At 44.1% G+C, this 18845-nt stretch overlaps 2 protein-coding genes across 6 annotated transcripts in view; one reads left to right on the top strand and one right to left on the bottom strand.

The window, feature by feature from the left end:
- Positions 1 to 79: 79 nt before the first annotated feature.
- On the bottom strand, positions 80 to 16530 carry LZIC (leucine zipper and CTNNBIP1 domain containing). Of its 2 annotated transcripts, XM_001161245.6 has the most exons (7): positions 16357 to 16530; positions 10192 to 10300; positions 9167 to 9302; positions 8435 to 8533; positions 6473 to 6568; positions 5563 to 5644; positions 80 to 4138 (listed from the first exon to the last, which is right to left on the bottom strand). In XM_001161245.6, exons 2-7 carry the CDS (start codon positions 10290 to 10292, stop codon positions 4080 to 4082), a joined length of 573 nt encoding a protein of 190 aa, XP_001161245.1. In that variant the 5' UTR covers positions 10293 to 10300; positions 16357 to 16530; the 3' UTR covers positions 80 to 4079. The 2 variants fall into 2 exon arrangements, with proteins under 2 accessions (XP_001161245.1, XP_016809305.1); XM_016953816.3 differs by lacking the exons at positions 5563 to 5644; positions 6473 to 6568 and having other exon boundaries at positions 16357 to 16496.
- A 139-nt stretch (positions 16531 to 16669) lies between these two features.
- Positions 16670 to 18845, top strand: part of NMNAT1 (nicotinamide nucleotide adenylyltransferase 1) — a 47123-nt gene continuing 44947 nt past the window's right edge. For 2 of the 4 annotated variants that reach the window (XM_016953770.4, XM_016953799.4), the window contains exon 1: positions 17147 to 17248. The gene's annotated coding sequence lies outside the window, so the exon portion shown is untranslated. Of the gene's footprint in view, positions 16759 to 17146; positions 17249 to 18845 lie in introns of those variants that run through there. The other 2 variants (XM_016953779.4, XM_054662651.2) reach the window with 2 other exon arrangements.

Genomic DNA, 18845 nt, shown 5'->3' with positions numbered 1-18845 from the left:
AAAATGGTCTGGGTTTATTTTTTTCTATAGTAATTTCAGATTATCCATCATTCACTGTAATAAGATACCATTTCAGTGGTGGAGTTGCATAGTCTTTTATTTTTCTAAAGATGACCATTCCATGTTTAATGTCTTCAGAGAAGATCTAAAAATCAAAGTTAACAACCCATTTGTCCCAACTCCAACTCTTCCTGGGAACAATTCCTCATTCTGTTACTTGATTTCTTCTTTTACCACCCACATAAAATATGTCTTACTGCTCACAAGATCAAAAGAAAACAAAACAAAACATTGAAACATCAGAATTGTTTAAAACACTAGATTTCATTCAGTGGTCCAATTGGACACTTGCTCATTGGAACTTATTTCTGCTTCAGCTCTAGTTCTTTGAGAAACACAAGAATTCCTTTCACCAAAATATTAGCCTGACACAAGAATGTTGAAAGGTTAGCTGCCTTAGCTTTATTGCTGCCTATAATCTCCAAAGATATCTGAATACCTAGAAGATTAAATGTAGCAAGAAGTGGAAGAGAAACACAGTTTATAAGTCATTTAATAACTATAATTGCATAGAATTTACTCACTTTTCAAATACTTATTCTGAATGAATATCAAATTTGTGAAACAAAATATATCCTATGGTGCTTAGAATGGTTGTTAAATGGTGAGTTAGTTTTCCAAGTAAAAACTTTACGTGCATTAACAGAGGGGAATGCACAATAATCCTATGAGGTAGGCCCTATTATCCTCATTGAATAGAAGAGAAAAGGAGGCTCAAAAAAATTAAGTAATCCACAAAAAGTCACACAGCTGTGACTGTCAGTGTCCTGCTGGGCACTGCAAACTAGGCCACTTTTAAAGTAAGATCATTTTAAATTGAGTACTCTTACTTACAAAATGAACACATTAATGTGATAATTGACAAAATATTTCACTGACGCTGGACTTATAGAAAGTTTAAGGAAAACCAAGATTAAGGATTCCAGATTCAGATAACTCTCTTTATCTTTTTTTTAGACAGGGGTCTCACTTTGTCAGCCAGTACAGTGGCGTGATCTCAGTTCACTGCAACCTCTGCTTCCCAGGTTCAGGTGATCCTCTGACCTCAGCTTACTGAGTAGCTGGGACCACAAGTACATGCCATCATGCCTGGCTAATTTTTTTTTTTTTTTTTTTAGAGACAGGGTTTCACCATGTTGGCCAGGCTGGTCTCAAATCCTGAGTTCAGGCGATCCGCCCACCTCTGCCTCCCAGAGTTCTGAGATTACACGCGTGAGCCACTGTGCCAGGCATTAGGTCCCTTTCAAATACAAGATATTCCTAATTTTCCTGGTCTACTATTGCAGGGTAAGGGAAGAATCTTCTTCCTCTTTTTTTTTTTTTTTTTTGAGACCGTGTCTCAGTCTGTTGCCCAGGCTGGAGTGCAGTGGCGCCATCTCGGCTCACCGAAACCTCTGCCTCCCAGGTTCAAGTGATTCTCCTGCCTCAGTCTCCCAAGTAGCTGAGACTACAGGCACCCGCCACTATGCCTGGCTAATTTTTGTAGAGATGGGGTTTCACTGTGTTGGCCAGGCTGGTCTTGAGCTTCTGATCTTGTGATCCGCCCGCCTTGGCCTCCTGAAGTGCTGGGATTACAGGTGTGAGCCACTGTGCCCGACTGGTGGGAAGAATCTTCTATGGCTTAAAAAACAAACGTAGGCTGGGTGTGGTGGCTCAGGCCGGGTATGGTGGCTCATGCCTGTAATCATCCCAGCACTCTGGGAGGTTGAGGCGGGTGGATCACCTAAGGTCAGGAGTTCAAGACCAGCCTGACCAACATGGAGAAACCCCATCTCTACTAAAAACACAAAATTAGCCAGGTGTGGTGGCGCATGCCTTAATCCCAGCTACTAGGGAGGCTGAGGCAGGAGAATCGCTTGAACCTGGGAGGCAGAAGTTGTGGTGAGCCGAGATCACGCCATTGCACTCCAGCCTGGGCAACAGAGTGAAACTCCATCTCAAAAAACAACAATGACAACAACAACACAACAACAAACGTAGCAATTCCATTCCTAGGTGTACACCCAAAAGAATTGAAAACAGGTATTCAAACAAATATTTGTACACAAATGTTCACTGAAGCATTATTCACAATAGCCAAAAGAAGGAAACAACCCAAATCATTAACAGATACCGGATAAACAAAATATGATATCCATACAATGGAATATTATTTAGCCATAAAAAGGAATAAAGTACTGATACATGCTATAATGTTGGTTAACCTTGAAAACATGATGATGTCCCGGTGTGGTAGCTCACACCTATAATCCCAGCACTTTGGGAGGCCGAGGCAGTTGGATCACCTGAGGTCAGCTCAAGACCAGCTGGGCCAACATGGTGAAACCCTGTCTCTATACTAAAGGTACAAAAATTAGCCGGGCGTGGTGGTACACACCAGTAATCCCAGCTACTTGGGAAGCTGAGGCAGGAGAATCTCTTGAACCCGGGAGGCGGAGGTTGAGATTGTGCCATTGCACTCCAGCCTGGGCAATAAGAGTAAAACTCTGTCTCAAAAAAAAAAAAAAAAAAGAAAAATATTATGCTAAGTGAAAGAAGCCAGATACATAAAAAGGTCACATATCATATGATTCCACTTATATGAAATATCCAGAATAGGTAAATCCACAGAGACAGGGTGCAGATTAGTGGCTATTGTTAGCAGTCGGAGAAGGGAATGGGGACTAACTGCGTAATAGGTATAGGGCCTCCTTTGGGGGTGATAAGAATGTTCTGGAACTAGAGAGTAGTGATGGTTGCACACCACTGTAAATGTTCTGCCAACGAATGGTACACTTTAAAATGGTGAATTTTATGATATATGAATTTCACCTCTTTTAAGTTCCAAATAAGGCATCAGTGTAGCGGAGGTCCTCTAATCTGTCTGGTTGGCAAAGCACCTAGTAGTTTACAGTACAGAAGAAGCTTTAAAAATGCTTTTAATTTGTATAAAGTGCAAAGAAAAAGAATATTGAGAAGCACATGAAAGAATATAAAATGGCTAGAGCCTAAAAAATAAGCTAATATACACGCATAGGGACACATCTGCATATTTGAGCATACAGAGACACGTAAATACTCAGGAGAGAAATTTGCTTTTCCTCATAACTTATTTTGTGTTTCTCCAAAACCTGAAGAGTAGATAACAGCTGACAGTTACCCCCCTCTGAGTGTGACAAGAGGTCACACACAGGGAGAGCCTCTAGCTGCCATTTCCTATCGCTTCCCTGGTCAAACAACGCAGGCGGCTAAGTCACTTTAGGAAACGCTCAACAGGGCTCCCATTGTTCCAACCTCAAAATTCCGAGATACAACGGGCCCCATTCATACAGACAGCTTACAGGCTGGGGGATGGTCCCTTAGTGTGCAGTCAACTTTTTACTGGGACACTGAATTTTCAAAAACACTGACTTGCACAAATAGTGTTAATTATTTTTTTTAAATGGTACAGAAATAAAATTCAAAAGATACTAAACTGGAAGTCAGGACACCTGAGTCTTACCCTCAGCTCTCTGATGCGACTTTAGGCAAAGTCGCTTGCTCTTTCTGGACCTCAGTTTCCTTGTTTGTAAAAACAGAAATGATTTCTAAGATCACTCAGAACTGTAAAATTCTATGAACACTTATGAAGTCTATTGAGCTTGCGTCACTGTTCACTCCAATGAGAGGGGATAAGTTGTAAGCAGAAAAATATCATTACTGCACATCTTTTCGTTCACTATCAACACTTAAAAACAAACAGCCTTAATAAAAATCAAGTCCACTTTGTTTTCTCTCTTAAACAGACAAATCATAACGAACAGAGTCCAGTGAGTCCCTCTGTCGCAACAAGTTCAGGATCACTCAAGCAGGTAACCGCACACAACGCACAATGATGAAGAGCATAAACACAAGCCATAAGTATATTTTTATGTCGCTTTTTCTTAGGTTATTGATGCATTTCAAGAATCTCTTCATTTCTTTGCAATAACTGAAAACCCCAGAAGAAAGACACCATTTACATTAAGAATGTGATCAATGTTACAAGCTTCTGCACCATGTCATTTTTTTGTTTTTTCAACCTCAAAACTTGCCAGAGCAAGAATTTTGTCTCCAGAGCCTAAGAAAAAAGACACATAATAAACAAAAAGATTATTTCAAGTGCAGTTGCAATTCCTGGTAAAGTGGGAAAAAATCTATCATATAGATATTAAAACAGAAAATATAATTAGCCTCCATTATCCGTGTATTAACCCCTACACGTTCCCATTGCCATCCCGATTTCCTTCCCTCTGCACAAACAATCCAGCTACAAAGGGGGACTTATTAGTTATAAATCCTTATTCTAGCTATGAAATATAATATGTAAAATTTAATTAATTAATTAATTAATTTTTTTGAGATTGAGTTTCGCTCTTGTCGCCCAGGCTGGAGTGCAGTGGTGCGATCTCGGCTCACTGCAACTTCCAACTTCTGGGTTCAAGCAATTATCCTTGCCTCAGCCTCCCTAGTAGCTGGGATTACAGGCACGCGCCACCATGCCCAGCCAATTTTTGTGTTTTTGGTAGAGAGGGTTTCACCCTGTTGGCCGGGCTGGTCTCGAACTCCTGACCTCAGGTGATCCACCCACCTCAGCCTCCCAAAGTGCTGGGATTACAGGCTTGAGCCACCGCACCTGGCCATAAAATTTATTTTAAAACATTTCTGTGAAAAAAAAAGAAAGAAGAAATATTTTTTGCGGGGAGACAGGTCTTGCTCTGTCACCCAGGCTGGAGTACAATGGCATGATCTTGGCTCACTGCAGCCTCAAATATCTGGGTTCAAGTGATCCTCCTGCCTCAGCCTCTCAAGTAGCTAGAACTGTAAGTGCATGCCACCACACCTAGCTAATTTTTTTTCTTTTTAATTTTGTTTATTTATTCATTTATTTATTTATTTGAGATGAGTCTCGCTCTGTCGCCCAGGCTGGAGTGCAGTGGCACAATCTCGGCTCACTGCAAGCTCCGCCTCCTGGGTTCACACCATTCTCCTGCCTCAGCCTCCCAAGTAGCTGGGACTACAGGTGCCCACCACCACACCCAGCTAATTTTTTGTGTTTTTCGTAGAGACAGGGTTTCACTGTATTAGCCAGGATGGTCTCGATCTCCTGACCTCGTGATCTGCCCGCCTCGGCCTCCCAAAGTGCTGGGATTACAGGTGTGAGCCACCGCGCCCGGCCTCGGCCTCCCTCTTTTTAATTTTGAAGACAAAGGGTCTCACCATGTTGCCCAGGCTGGTCTAGAACTCCTGGCCTCAAACATATAATTTTAGTTTTCTGTTATAGTTACGTCTACCTGACAAGTATTTTAAAAACATTAGGCTGCATTAATTTATTTTTAATATTGGGGAATAAAACCAATACAATGGATTTATAAAGAAAATTCTGGTTTCACTCTTAAACTCAAGGAAAGGTTATTATGTTATTTCAACCACACTCTCCATCAGTTTGTATGTAATATATGACAGTAGTATACGACCAGCTTTCAGAAATATGAGGGCACTCACCAAGGTCTGTAGAGACTTTCTCAAACTGGCTGAGTATAGCACCTGCATTTGCTGACAAGAAGGCCTCATCATCTGCAGTCAGCTAAACAAAATGAAACAAAGTCCAGTTGAGTGGGTAAATGTTACAGGTGGTTCTAGAAACCAGGTAAGAATGTCTTAGGAGGCTGGGCACCATGGCTCACACCTGTAATCCCTGCCCTTTGGGAGGCGTGGAGGGGGCGGGGGTGGATCACATGAGGTCAGCAGTTCGAGACCAGCCTGGCCAACATGATGAAACCCCATTTCTATTAAAAATACAAAAAATCAGCTGGGCGTGGTGGTGCACGCCTGTAATCCCAGCTACTCAGGAGGCTGAGGCAGTAGAATTGCTTGAACCTGGGAGGCAGAGGTTGCAGTGGGCTGAGATCAACCCACCGCACTCCAGCCTGGACAGCAAGGGCAAAACTCCGTCTCAAAAAAAAAAACAAAAAAGGTAGAGGGGAGGGCCGGGTGCGGTGGCTCACACCTGCAATCCTAGCTCTTTGGGAGGCTGATGTAATCCCAACACTTTGGGAGGCTGTGGCAGGCGGATCACCTGAGGTCAGGAGTTCAAGACCAGCCTGGCCAACATGGTGAAACCCCATCTCTACTAAAAATACAAAAATTAGCCAGGCGTAGTGGTGGGCACCTGTAATCCCAGCTACTCAGGAGGCTGAGGCAGGAGAATTGCTTGAACCCGGGAGGGGGAGGTTGCAGTGAGCTGAGATCGCACCATTGCACTCCAGCCTGGGCAACAAGAGCAGAACTCCGTCTCAGAAAAAAAAAAAAAAAAAAGAATGTCTTAGTACCACAAACTAGACCACAGATCAAGATGTTCTGTACCAAATAATTCATACTTTTTCTTTGTAACTAATATATTAAATACTGGTACCTTCTCTCCAAGTTTCCTAAGAGCTGTTAGTATCTCCACTTTCTGTTGAGTGTACAGGTCTCTTTCCAGCTTTCCTACCATCAGATCTCTATCCATCTAAAACATATGAATGCAAGGCATATGTTACTTAAGTGAAAAACATTCCGTATACAAAATATAGCTTTTCAGGCCAGGCGCAGTGGCTCACGCCTGTAATCTCAACACTTTGGGCGGATCACGAGGCGGGCGGATCACGAGGTCAGGAGACCAAGACCATCCTGGCTAACACGGTGAAACCCTGTCTCTACTAAAAATACAAAAAAATTAGCCAGGCATGGTGGTGGGCGCCTGTAGTCCCAGCTACTCAGGAGGCTGAGGCCGGAGAATGGTGTGAACCCGGGAGGTGGAGCTTGCAGTGAGCCGAGATAGCACCACTGCACTCCAGCCTGGGTGACAGAGCAAGACTCCACCACAAAAAAAAAAAAAAATATATATATATATATATATATATATATATATACATATATAATATACATATAGCTTTTCAAACGTACTTCTTAAAAAAAATCCTCTAGCTGATTAATATTATAAAGAACTACAGATATAATCTAAGGCAAATATGATAGAAACGTTAAATGCAGTTCTAGTAAATCATCTAGTAAAATATCACCCCTTCCACCAGAAACACTAATAGCATGTACTACACATTGGGAATATTCAAAGTACTTTTACACATATTACTTCATTTAATCCTCATAAGAACCATAAGAGGTAGAGACTACCTTTGTCATCTTTTTGCAGACAGAGAAACCTAGGCACAAAGCGGATGAATAAAATAAGTTGTCCAGGCCAGGTACAGTGGCTCATGCCGGTAATCCCACCACTTTGGAAGGCTGAGGTGGGTGGATCGCTTGAGCTCAGGAGTTCAAGACTATCCTGGCCAACATGGTGAAACCCTGTCTCTATGAAAAATACAAAAATTAGTGGGGTGTGGTGGTGTGTGCCTATGGGCCCAGATACTTGAGGGGCTGAGATGGGAGATGCTTGAGCCCAGGAGACAGAGGCTGCAGTGAGCCGAGATTGGATTACTACACTGAGCCTGGTTGACAAAGTAAGACCCTGCCTCAAAAACAACAACAACAACAAAAAACAAAAAACAAACAAACAAAAGGCTAGGCGCAGTGGCTCACATCTATAATTCCAACACTTTGGGAGGCTGAGGCGGGCAGATCACTTGAGGTTAGGAGTTCAAGACCAGCCTTGACAACATGGTAAACCCCATTTCTACTAAAAATACAAAAATTAGCCAGGCGTGGTGGCATGTGCCTGTAGTCCCAGCTACTCAGGAGGCTGAGGCAAGAGAATCACTTGAACCCAGAGGCAGAGGTTGTACTGAACCGAGATTGTGCCACTGCCCTCCAGCCTGGGCAACAGAACAAGACCCCATCTCAAAAAAAAAAAAAACATAAAAAACTTGTCACATACCTCAGTAGTGAAGCAGGGATTCAAATCCAGCCAGTCTGACCAAAGTCGGTGCTCTGAATCACTATACTACTGAATTGCCCATACTTACAAATAATTTGGTAACTCTTAATTACATCCAAGCCTATAAACAGACTTCTGGAAGTATCAGGTTTACAAAGATACTTGAAATTCTTAGATGAGATAGGCTACACATGCATACAAGCAATGCTGCTAATTAATTCTCAATGTGATTTTAAGTTAGAGCTCCAGAAGTAAATGGTAAAACATTAAAGGTGGAGTCCAGATAGAAGTGGTCAGTGGCAATTTAAACTGCCGTATATTGTTTAAAGCTCTACATTCATTATCAACTATAATTGCTCAAAGTACTAATTTTCTCAGAAAATTGTTAGTTGTGGCTCTAAAATCACCTGGCAAATTTTTAAGCCATAGGATATCATAATGAATTGGCCTAGGAAATGAAAAACACACAGCAACCAAATCAATTTAAAGAAATTTTACCTCTGCTAACCTTGTCCGAAGCTGACCAGGTTGTTTCTTTGCAAACAATCTGATGACCTCTGGGGTTTTAAAGGCCTGGCTGATAGCTGCCTGAATAGCCTAGAAACACAAGAAGGCAAAAACTAACCAAAATAGTCCAACAAATCAGATATTGCAATAACTGATTGACGGATCCTTAATCTTTATCAAGGTTTACTGGTTCCTGTCATGGAAGCAATTACACAACTAAATGAAGATCTGGAAGGATATGTTGTGTATGCATAAACAGACACTCATCTAGAAGTTACACCTTGGGAGGCCAAGGCAGGAGGATTGCTTGAGCCAATGAGTTTGAGACCAGCCTTGGAAATGTAGCAAGACTCCATCTCTAAAAAAAAAAAAAACTAAAGGCCAGGCACGGTGGCTCACGCTTGTAATCCCAGCACTTTGGGAGGCCGAGGCAGACAGATACCTGAGGTTGGGAGTTCAAGACCAGCCTGACCAACATGGAGAAACCCCGTCTCTACTAAAAATACAAAATTAGCTGGGTATGGTGGCACATGCCTGTAGTCCCAGCTCCTCAGGAGGCTGAGTAAGGAGAATCGCTTGAACCTGGGAGGCGGAGGTTGCAGTGAGCCAAGACTGCCCCACTGCACTCCAGCCTGGGCGACAGAGTAAGAATGCATCTCAAACAAAAACAAGAACAAACAAAAAAACAAAGTCTGTCCTCTGTGGCCTATATGTTATACTTACCAGCTGCATTCCACTTAGTTCATCTACCAAAGTCATATTTCCAGACATAATTTTCTTTAGTGAATCATTAAATTCACTTAGTTGCTCCAGAGTTTCCTTTTTGGTTTCTTCATATTCATCTGTATCAAGTTCCTCTCTGAAATAGGTGAACATCATGATATGGAAAAATGAAGAGTTCCAAGTGAAAAATGCAAACTTAGTACTTGTACATTAGAGAAAGGCTGAAGGGAAATATCAAAATGCTGACGGTGAATGTGTTCACATGGTAGTAGTGAGGGCATTTTCCTGCAATATAGTTACTTTGGTAAACATTTTTCTTTTACCAAAATGAGGATACTTAAGAAACCACATAATAAAGCAGGGTGCCGTAGCTCACACCTGTAATCCCACACTTTGGAAGGCTGAGGTGGGCAGATCACCTGAGGTCAGGAGTTCGAGGCCAGCCTAGCCAACATAGTAAAACCCCGTCTCTACTAAAAATACAAAATTAGCCAGGCATGGTGGTGCATGCCTGTAATCCCAGCTACTCGGGAGGCTGAGGCAGGAGAATCGCTTGAACTTGGGAAGCAGAAGTTGCAGTGGGCTGAGATCTCACCACTGCACTCCAGCCTGGGCAATACAGCAAGACTCTGTCTCAAAAAAAAAAAAAAAGCTGCAATGAACTGTTGTGGTCCTTTGTGCAGGTAAGGCTGAAACTACATGCCAGAAGTTCAAGTAGTACCTTCTTAGCCTGACAGCAGGTAGAACTGATTTAAATACTAAAGACAAAGTAGGTGTTATTTCTACTTCAAGGAAGGTAAGTATTTTGCTCAAGTTCACATGCACTTAGTAGTTAACTGAATGACTTTCATTTCCCAGCCTTTATGACTCCAAAGCCTGCAATAAGTTTACTTCTCTAATAGACAAAGCACTGCAAAGAACACTACAGGGGAATGCAGAATCATCACACATGGGCCTGCATCCACGGAGCTAGCTGCAGAAAAAACGCCAGTTTCCAGTGTAACAACATACAATTAAACTCTTACCTGCATTCCTCCAGATCTTGTAATTGTTGCATGAGTCTATCCAACTGTTCTTCTAAATTCTGCTTTAATTTGCTTGTCTCTGTCTTTCCTCTGGAAGCCATTTTAATCTCTATGTGAAACAATAAACCCACATACCATATGAAATTAACATAGCAGTGCAATTTTTTTAAGTTTTATTTTTTGTAGAGACAGAGTCTCACTATGTTGCCCAGGCTGGTCTCGGAACATCTAGCCTAAAGTGACCCTCCCATCTTGGACTCCCAAAGAGGTGGGATTATACGCATAAGTCACCACACCCAGTCCCTAGTGCAATTAAAAATATGCAGCTGCGGCCAGGCGCCGGTGGCTCAGGCCTGTAATCCCAGCACTTTGGGAGGCCGAGGCGGGCGGATCACAAGGTGAGGAGATCAAGACCATCCTGGCTAACATGGTGAAACCCCATCTCTACTAAAAATACAAAAAAGGCCGGATGTGGTGGCTCACGCCTGTAACCCCAGCACTTTTGGAAGCCGAGGTGGGTGGATCACCTGAGGTCAGGAGTTCAAGACCAGCCTGAGCAACATGGGGGAAACCCCATCTCTAAAGAAAAAAAAAGGCCAGGCACGGTGCTCACGCCTGTAATCCCAGCACTTTGGGAGGCTGAGGTGGGCGGATCATGAAGTCAGGAGATTGAGAACATCCTGGCTAACACGGTGAAACCCCGTCTCTCCTAAAAATATAAAAAATTAGGCAGGTGTGGTGGCAGGCGCCTGTAGTCCCAGCTACTTGGGAGGCTGAGGCAGGAGAATGGTGTGAACCCAGGAGGCAGAGCTTGCAGTGAGCCGAGATCACGCCACTGCACTCCTGCCTGGGCGACAGAGCAAGACTCAGGCTCAAAAAAAAAAAGAAAAAAAAATTACTGGGCGTGATCGCACATGCCTGTAGTCCCAGCTATTTGGGAGGCTGAGGCAGCAGACTTGCTTGAACCCGGGAGGCAGAGGTTGCAGTGAGCTGAGATCACGCCACTGCACTCCAGCCTGGGCAAAAGAGTGAGACTACATTTCAGAAAAAAAAAAAAAGGCAGTTGGGTGCAGTGGCTCACGCATGTCTGTAATCTCAATACTTTGGGAGCCTGAGGTGGGAGGATTGCTTGAGCCCAGGAGTTCGAGACCAGCCTGGCCAATATAGTGAGACTTCATCTCTACAAAGAATAGACAATCTTAGCTAGGCATGGTGGCGGATGCCTCTAGTCCCACCTACTCAGGAGGCTTAGGTGAGAGGACTGCTTGAGCCCAGGAATTTGAGGTTGCAGTGAGCCATGATCTTGCCACTCCACTCTGGCCTGGTTGACAGAGCGAGACCCTGACTCAAAAAAAAAAAAAAAAAAAAAAAAAAGCTACAGGTATATGAAAGATAGTTAAACAAAGAAAATCTTAATTTAGATATAAAAGTTTAAACTCATATAGTAATAACACCCCACAAAAATACCTGAAAGTCCTCTTTATGTGACTTGATATATTAATTAGAAGTCTTCATTATTGGTCTATCTTACTCTAAACAAATTTGGTAAATGGAAATATATATATATATATATATATATATATATATATGTAGATCAAATGTGACTTTGCTTTATAAAATGAATAATTATAGCCCCAAACACTCCAGATATTATCTTATTGGTCTTATGTATATTGACCTAATTACTTGTGAGCCTGAACTTTTTTTTTTTTTTGAGATAGGGTCTCACTCTGTTACCTAGGCTGAAGCACAGTGGCACAATCATAGCTCACTATAGCCTCAACCTCTTGAGCTCAAGCCATCTTCCCACCTCTGCCTCCTGAGTAGCTGCAAACACAGGCACACACCACCACACCTGGCTAATTTATTTTTTTGTAGAGATGGGGTCTCCCATGTTGCCCAAGCTGGTCTTGAACTGGGCTCAAGAGATCCTCCCACCTCAGCCTCCCAAAATGCTGGGATTATAGGTGTAAGCCCACAAGCCCAGCTGATGAACATCTTTTAATATGAATTTCTTCTTTGGAAATGTGACCATCTTTCTGCTGGGTTATCTTTCTCTTACTGATTTATAACATGGATACAAAGCCTTTGGCTTTTTTGAGACAGGGTCTTGCTCTGTCACCAAGGCTGGAGTGCAGTGGCATGATCATGGCTCATGCAGCTTTGACCTCCTAAGATCAAGCAATGAAGCCTTTGTAATTGCAAATATTATTTCGTCTCCTGACTAAATTTTGTTTTTTTGTCATGGCAAATTATTATTTTTTAATAGACAAATCTATCTTCTCCTTTAAATCTTCTTCGTTTTGTGTTCCATGAAGGCAGGCCCTAACCATCTCAAGATTTATACATCTTTATATTCAAGACTTTTACAAATTTTTGTTTTCTAGCTGCAGACAAAAGCCACCTGCAACATTTTTTGTTATGCTTTGAAGTAGGGGTCCAACTTTCCTTTCAAAAACACCCTTTACTAATCAGTCTTTTATTTATTGATCCAGGAGAATTTGGTCTACAATAAAGGTGGCATATTGATTAATAAATAAAAGACTGACTAGTAAAGGGTATTAGGGCAATTGGCTAGTCATTGATAATTTTCTGTTCCTAAGGAATCACTTCTTTTTTTTAGACTGAGTCTCGCTCTGTCGCCCCGACTGGAGTGCGGTGGCATGATTTCGGCTCACTGCAACCTCCACCTCCTGGGTTTCAGCAATTCTCCTGCCTCAGCCTCTTGAGTGCGTGCTACCACGTCTGGCTAATTTTTGTATTTTTAGTACAAATGTGGTTTTGCCATATTGGCCAGGTTGGTCTTGAACTCCTGACCTCAAATGATCCACTCACCCCAGCCTCCCAAAGTGCTAGGATTACAGGCATGAGGCACCCCACCTGGCTTTTTTTTTTTCTTTTTTTTTTTTTTTTTTTGACACAGAGTATCGCTCTGTCACCCAGGCTGGAGTGCAGTAGGCTGGAGTGCAGTGGTGTGATCTCAGCTCACTGCAACCTCCACATCCTGGGCTCAAGTGATTCTCCTGCCTCAGCCTCCTGAGTAGCTAGGATTACAGGTGTGCCACCACACCTGCCTTTTTTTTTTTTTTTTTTTTTTTTGGTATTTTTAGTAGAGACAGGGTTTCGCCATGTTGGCCTTGGCCTCCTAAAATGCTGGGATTACAGGCATGAGCCACTGTGTCCAGCCCTCAGGCAACATTTCTTGCTATTTACATTATTATGGCTTTATCACTGATATATCTCGATAACTGATTATGACTTGCCTTTATTGTTTTCTCCTCCCCAAAATTCTTGGCTCTTCTTGTGCACTTTCTCTTCCAGATGAATTTAACAATCAGTCTGTCAAGTTTCATTAAATATCCTATTGACTGGGGCCAGGCATGGTGTCTCACACCTGTAATCCCAGCACTTTAGGAGGCTGAGGCAGGCAGATCACTTGAGACCAGGAGTTATAAACCAGCCTGGCCGACACGGCGAAACCCCGTCTCTACAATAAATTAAAAAATTAGCTGGGCATGGTGGTGTGTGCTTGTAGTCCCAGCTACTCGGCGGGCTGAGGTGGGAGAATCATCCAAGCCTTGGAGGCAGAGGTTGCAGTGAGCTGAGATTGTGACACTGCACTCCAGCCTGGGAGACAGAGTGAGACTCCTACTCAAAAAAAACCAAAAAACAAAAAACCACAAAACTTTCCAGGTAACTTATTAAAACATGTTTTTTGTTTGTTTTGTTTGTTTGTTTGTTTTGAGACAGAGTCTTGCTCTGTCGCCCAGGCTGGAGTGCAGTGGCGCAATCTCAGCTCACTGCAAGCTCCGCCTCCCGGGTTCACACCATTCTCCTGCCTCAGCCTCCCGAGTAGCTAGGACTACAGGCACCCGCCACCACGCCCAGCTAATTTTTTTTGTATTTTTAGTAGAGACGGGGTTTCATCGTGTTAGCCAGGATGGTCTCGATCTCCTGACCTCGTGATCCACCCACCTCAGCCTCCCAAAGTGCTGGGATTACAGGCGTGAGCCACTGCGCCCGGCCTAGTTTTTGTATATTTTTTTTAGTAGAGACAGGGTTTCACCATGTTAGCCAGGATGGTCTCATCCTGACCTCGTGATCCGCCCGCCTCGGCCTCCCAAAGTGCTGGGGTTACAGGCGTGAGCCACCGCACACAGCATTAAAGCATGTTTTATTTTCCTACACATAATGAAATCATTACCAGATGATTTGACATGTGTACTTCATTGGAGAGGATTCTTACAGTATATTCAAAATTAAATATGACAAAAAATTACCACCTAATCTATTAAAATTGGCATAAGTCATCTATGATCATTAATGATATGCAAACATAAACAAGTATTATACCCAGAAGTGTAATTTATTGTAGCTACATCTTATGTATAATAGTTTAGTGGATTTTTCCTGGAAATTGTCCATTTTAATTTTTCTCTTTAAGTCTGTGGAATTTTCCAGTAAAAGTCGAGGCAAACCCAAGATGTAACTGACAATGTCTTTTCAGAGTTAGTTTCCTACAGTCTAACCACACTGGATGACTTGCTGTTCCAAAAATATCATGCACTCTTTTGAGCCTGCATTTTTTTTTTCTACCTATGAAGCCCAGTTCATTCTTCAAAGTCTAGTTCAAGCGTCACCTTCTCTACAAGGTCTTCCTTGATTTCCTCCCAATCACTAGGTTGTGAATTATTTAAGTAGGGATTTTACCTTTTCTTTCGTTCGTTCGTTCGTTCGTTCTTTCCTCTTTCTCTTTTTTTTGATGGCGTCTCACCGTCACCCAGGTGGAGTGCAGTGGCATGATCTTGGTTCACTGCAACCTCTGCCTCCTGGGTTCAAGTGACTCTCCTGCCTCGGTCTCCCGAGTAGCTGGGAATGTAGGTGCCCGCCACCACGCTCAGCTGATTTTTGTACTTTTAGTAGAGATGAGGTTTCACCATGTTGGCCAGGCTGGTCTCAAACTCCTGACCTCAGGTGATCCGCCCGCCTCAGCCTCCCAAAATGCTGGGATTACAGGTGTAAGCTATCGTGCCCAGCCCTTACCTTTTTTTTTTTTTTTTTTTTTTTTGAGATGGAGTCTCACTCTGTCGCCAGGCTGGAGTGCAGTGGCACGATCTCGGCTCACTGCAACCTCCGCTTCCCAGGTTGAAGAGATTCTCCTGCCTCGGCCTCCCAAGTAGCTGGGATTACAGGCACGCACTACCACGCCCAGCTAATTTTTGTATTTTTAGGAGAGACGGGTTTCACCATATTGGCCAGGATGGTCTCGATCTCTTGCCCTCGTGATCTGCCTGCCCCGGCCTCCCAAAGTGCTGGGATTACAGGCGTGAGCCACCGCACCCGGCCTTTACCTTTTCTTTATACACCAGCATCCAGCACAATCTTGGACAGACAAAAAGTGCCGAATAAACAACTGGTAGATGAATAATGAGAATTGATTGCTTCTTCTTTAGCATTCAAATCTTTTTTTTTTAATTTTTTTTGAGACGGAGTCTCGCTCTGTCGTCCAGGCTGGAGTGCAGTGGCGCGATCTCGGCTCACTGCAACCTCAGCCTCCTGGGTTCAAGCAATTCTCGTGCCTCAGCCTCTCCAGTAGCTGGGACTACAGGCATGCGTCACCACATCTGGCTAATTTTTGTATTTTTAGTAGAGATGGGGTTTCACCATGTTGTCCAGGCGAGTCTCGAACTTCTGACCTCTGGTGATCCACTTGCCTCAGTCTTCCAAAGTGATGGGATTACAGGCGTGAGTCACCGCGCCCAGCTCAAATCTTATTCTCTATTTAGCACTTATTTCTGCCTTTAATTATATATGATTTTATTATAATACGTTATCTCCTCTGACTAAACTCTGGAGAACAGAATATGAGTCTGATTCCTCTCTCAGCTTTCTCAGTACCTAATACAGAATAGAACGTCGATAATTTGGTCACGTATATAAAGGCTCAACATATTTTAAGGAGCTAAAGCTATTCTGAATACATTTCAGTAAAAATGGGTGCATTTTAAAAGCCTTAACCTGGTACTACATTAGTTGAGATTTATCCCCGAAAGATAAACTCGTTGGCACCACCTAGTAGTCACTAAATGTGGTGCACTTTTACGAAACTACAGAAACCGCTCTCAGACACTGTATCTGGAGCGGAGGGTCCTCATTCATGCTCACCTGTCTCTTAGTACTCTGATCTCTGCACAGTGCCGACCGGTCTCAAATTGCACAAACCTCCAGTTCTTGACGTTCCGAGTGTCATAAACTTCAGGAAAATGAAATTATTCATCAGGACTACAAAAGGCTCAAAGTTCAAACCACCTCGGGGTGGAGATGCTGGAAAAAAGGAAACCATTAACAAGTAATTGTATTTGCTATATATAAACTTGCCCTAAGGCAGTCCAGGTAACTTCCACTTGAGCAGCCTGAGACATCAAGGACGGGGGCACTTTCCCCCTCGACTGCGCCTACCGCAGCCTTTCTGAGTTTCTTCCTAGCGAGGCCGAGAGGGTCTTTGAGGACAATCCCGCATCCGGACACGCCTTGAGGGATGGCGTCAAACCCAGAGGCTTGGAAAAGGTAAGGGCGGAGAGCACGCCTCTTTCTTGAAAGTGAGGAGGGTTTGGCCCAGAACCAACAGGACTGGGTGAAGAATCAGCTCCGGCCACCGCAGCAAATCCCACCCCACGCGGGAACTTGAAGTCCGGCACGTAGGTCCCGCGGCGGCCGGGCTCCAACAGGCCCCAATTGCCACCAGAGGTAGCCGTAAACCCACGGTCCCCGAAACTCCTTCCGGGCCTCCCTGACAAAAACTGGGACAACCTCCTTAGGCCCCCGGGATCCCCCCTGTGCCGCCTGACCGCCCGCCAGTCCCAGAGTTTAGGGCCAGGGGCCCCGCCTACCTGAGGGCCCTGGCCTGGCGGACCGCGCCGGGGGAGCACTTCCGCTGGACGCACGCACTTCCGGCCCCCTGGAACCAATGAGAGTGCGACCGAGATGTTCCACTCGCTGGCGTCCGGGCCGCTGGTGATCTCCGGTAGCACTCGGGCCGGCGGACAGTGAGGGCGCGGTAAGCTCCCCGCAAGGAGCCCCTGAGAAACTGGTCCCTTTTTGTCCTAGATATAGGGGAGTCCAAGATGGTGTGGTGGAGTCTTTAGAGTCGAATATGACCCGAGGCAAGCTCATATTCAGGTTTGGGGCAAGGAGCTTTGATTGACCCTTAATTTTTTCAGTGGAACGGAAAACTTCGGTAAAATAGCTTCTGACCTTCGGAACAGATGGATTCACCTTGGAAAGGAAAAATCTCTTTCTAGAAGAGTCTTGAGGTCTGGCACCTTTAGGCTTAACGGGGGACGGCTGGGCGTCAGAGGAGGAAATCCTTCATTCCGAACGACTTCCCTTTCCTCCTAAATCCTTCTTTCCAAATCTGTAAAAGACTACATCTACTTTGCTGGAGGTGGTTTGACACTCATGCTCCTTGAGAAGGAGGTAATGAGCTGTAGGGCAGCTCTTAAAAAGTTACCCTTGGCCGGGCGCGGTGGCTCACGCCTGTAATCCCAGCACTTTGGGAGGCTGAGGCAGGCGGATCACGAGGTCAGGAGTTCGAGACCAGCCTGGCCAACATAGTGAAACCCCGTCTTTACTAAAAATACAAAAAATTAGCCGGGCGTGGTGGTGGGCGCCTGTAATCTCAGCTACTCGGGAGGCTGAGGCAGGAGAATCGCTTGAATCCTGGAGGCGGAGGTTGCAGTGAGCCGAGATCGCGCCATTGCACTCCAGCCGGGGCGACAGTTCGAGACTCCATCTCAAAAATAAAAATAAAAAAAAGTTACCCTTGGCTGTCGCGGTGTGACACCTGTAAACCCAGCACTTTGAGAGGCCGAGGTGGGAGGATCATTTGAGCCCAGGCTGGGCAACATAGCAAGACCCTCATAACAAAAAATTAAAAATAAAATTACCCAGAAACTGGTTGGAACTATTTAATGATGGTCTTAGTCCATCTTCCTGAAGTAGTCCACAGAACAACATCAGTGTTCATGGTAGAATTGTTTCATCAGGGCAGTCTTTTTTTAAGTAACAATGTCTTGTTAAAAAACAAGAGCTGTGTTGCCCAGGCTGGAGTGCAGTGGTGTGATCATAGCTCACTGCAGCCTTGAACTCCTGGGCTCAAGCGATCCTCCGGCCTTGGCCCCTCAAAGTGTTGTGGTGATTGGCACAAGCCACCGACAGACCTGGAGTCTGAAGTTAGTTATATTTCAGCTACCCAGGATAAACTTCTAACTGTGATTACCACAGAACTCTACCAAAACTAATTGTTTCTCTTAGTTCTGTCTGATTGTGGAATCTCTTTATTACCATCAATTGTTTTTCAGAGTTATAATTTGAATATGAAACCATTTTTCTAGCCCACCTTAGAGAAGACTGTTGACACACTAGTTGAAATGGTTGCAATAGCCTCTACCTTGCAAGACACTTCAGATTCAAAGAATTTCCTTTGCAAAAGTCGGCCGGGTGCAGTGACTCACGCCTGTAATCCCAGCACTTTGGGAGGCCAAGGCGGGCAGATCACTTAAGGTCAGGAATTCAAAACCAGCCCGGCCAACATGGTGAAACCCCATCTCTACTAAAAATACAAAAATTAACCAGGCGTGGTGGTCCATGCCTGT

This window comes from Pan troglodytes, chromosome 1 (genome assembly GCF_028858775.2).
Source record: "Pan troglodytes isolate AG18354 chromosome 1, NHGRI_mPanTro3-v2.0_pri, whole genome shotgun sequence".
Taxonomy (NCBI): domain Eukaryota; kingdom Metazoa; phylum Chordata; class Mammalia; order Primates; family Hominidae; genus Pan; species Pan troglodytes.
This window is presented reverse-complemented; position numbering and strand designations above follow the sequence as displayed.

What these genes read in the sequence shown, in the direction of transcription:
- LZIC (XM_001161245.6), bottom strand. Translation starts at nt 10,292, where the DNA reads ATGGCTTCCAGAGGAAAGACAGAGACAAGCAAATTAAAGCAGAATTTA. An exon ending in TTAGGAAACTTGGAGAGAAG is followed by an intron (nt 5,645 to 6,472) that starts GTACCAGTATTT and finishes CATTTTGTTTAG; the next exon opens with CTGACTGCAGATGATGAGGC. An exon ending in GAAAGTCTCTACAGACCTTG is followed by an intron (nt 4,139 to 5,562) that starts GTGAGTGCCCTC and finishes CTTTTTTCTTAG; the next exon opens with GCTCTGGAGACAAAATTCTT.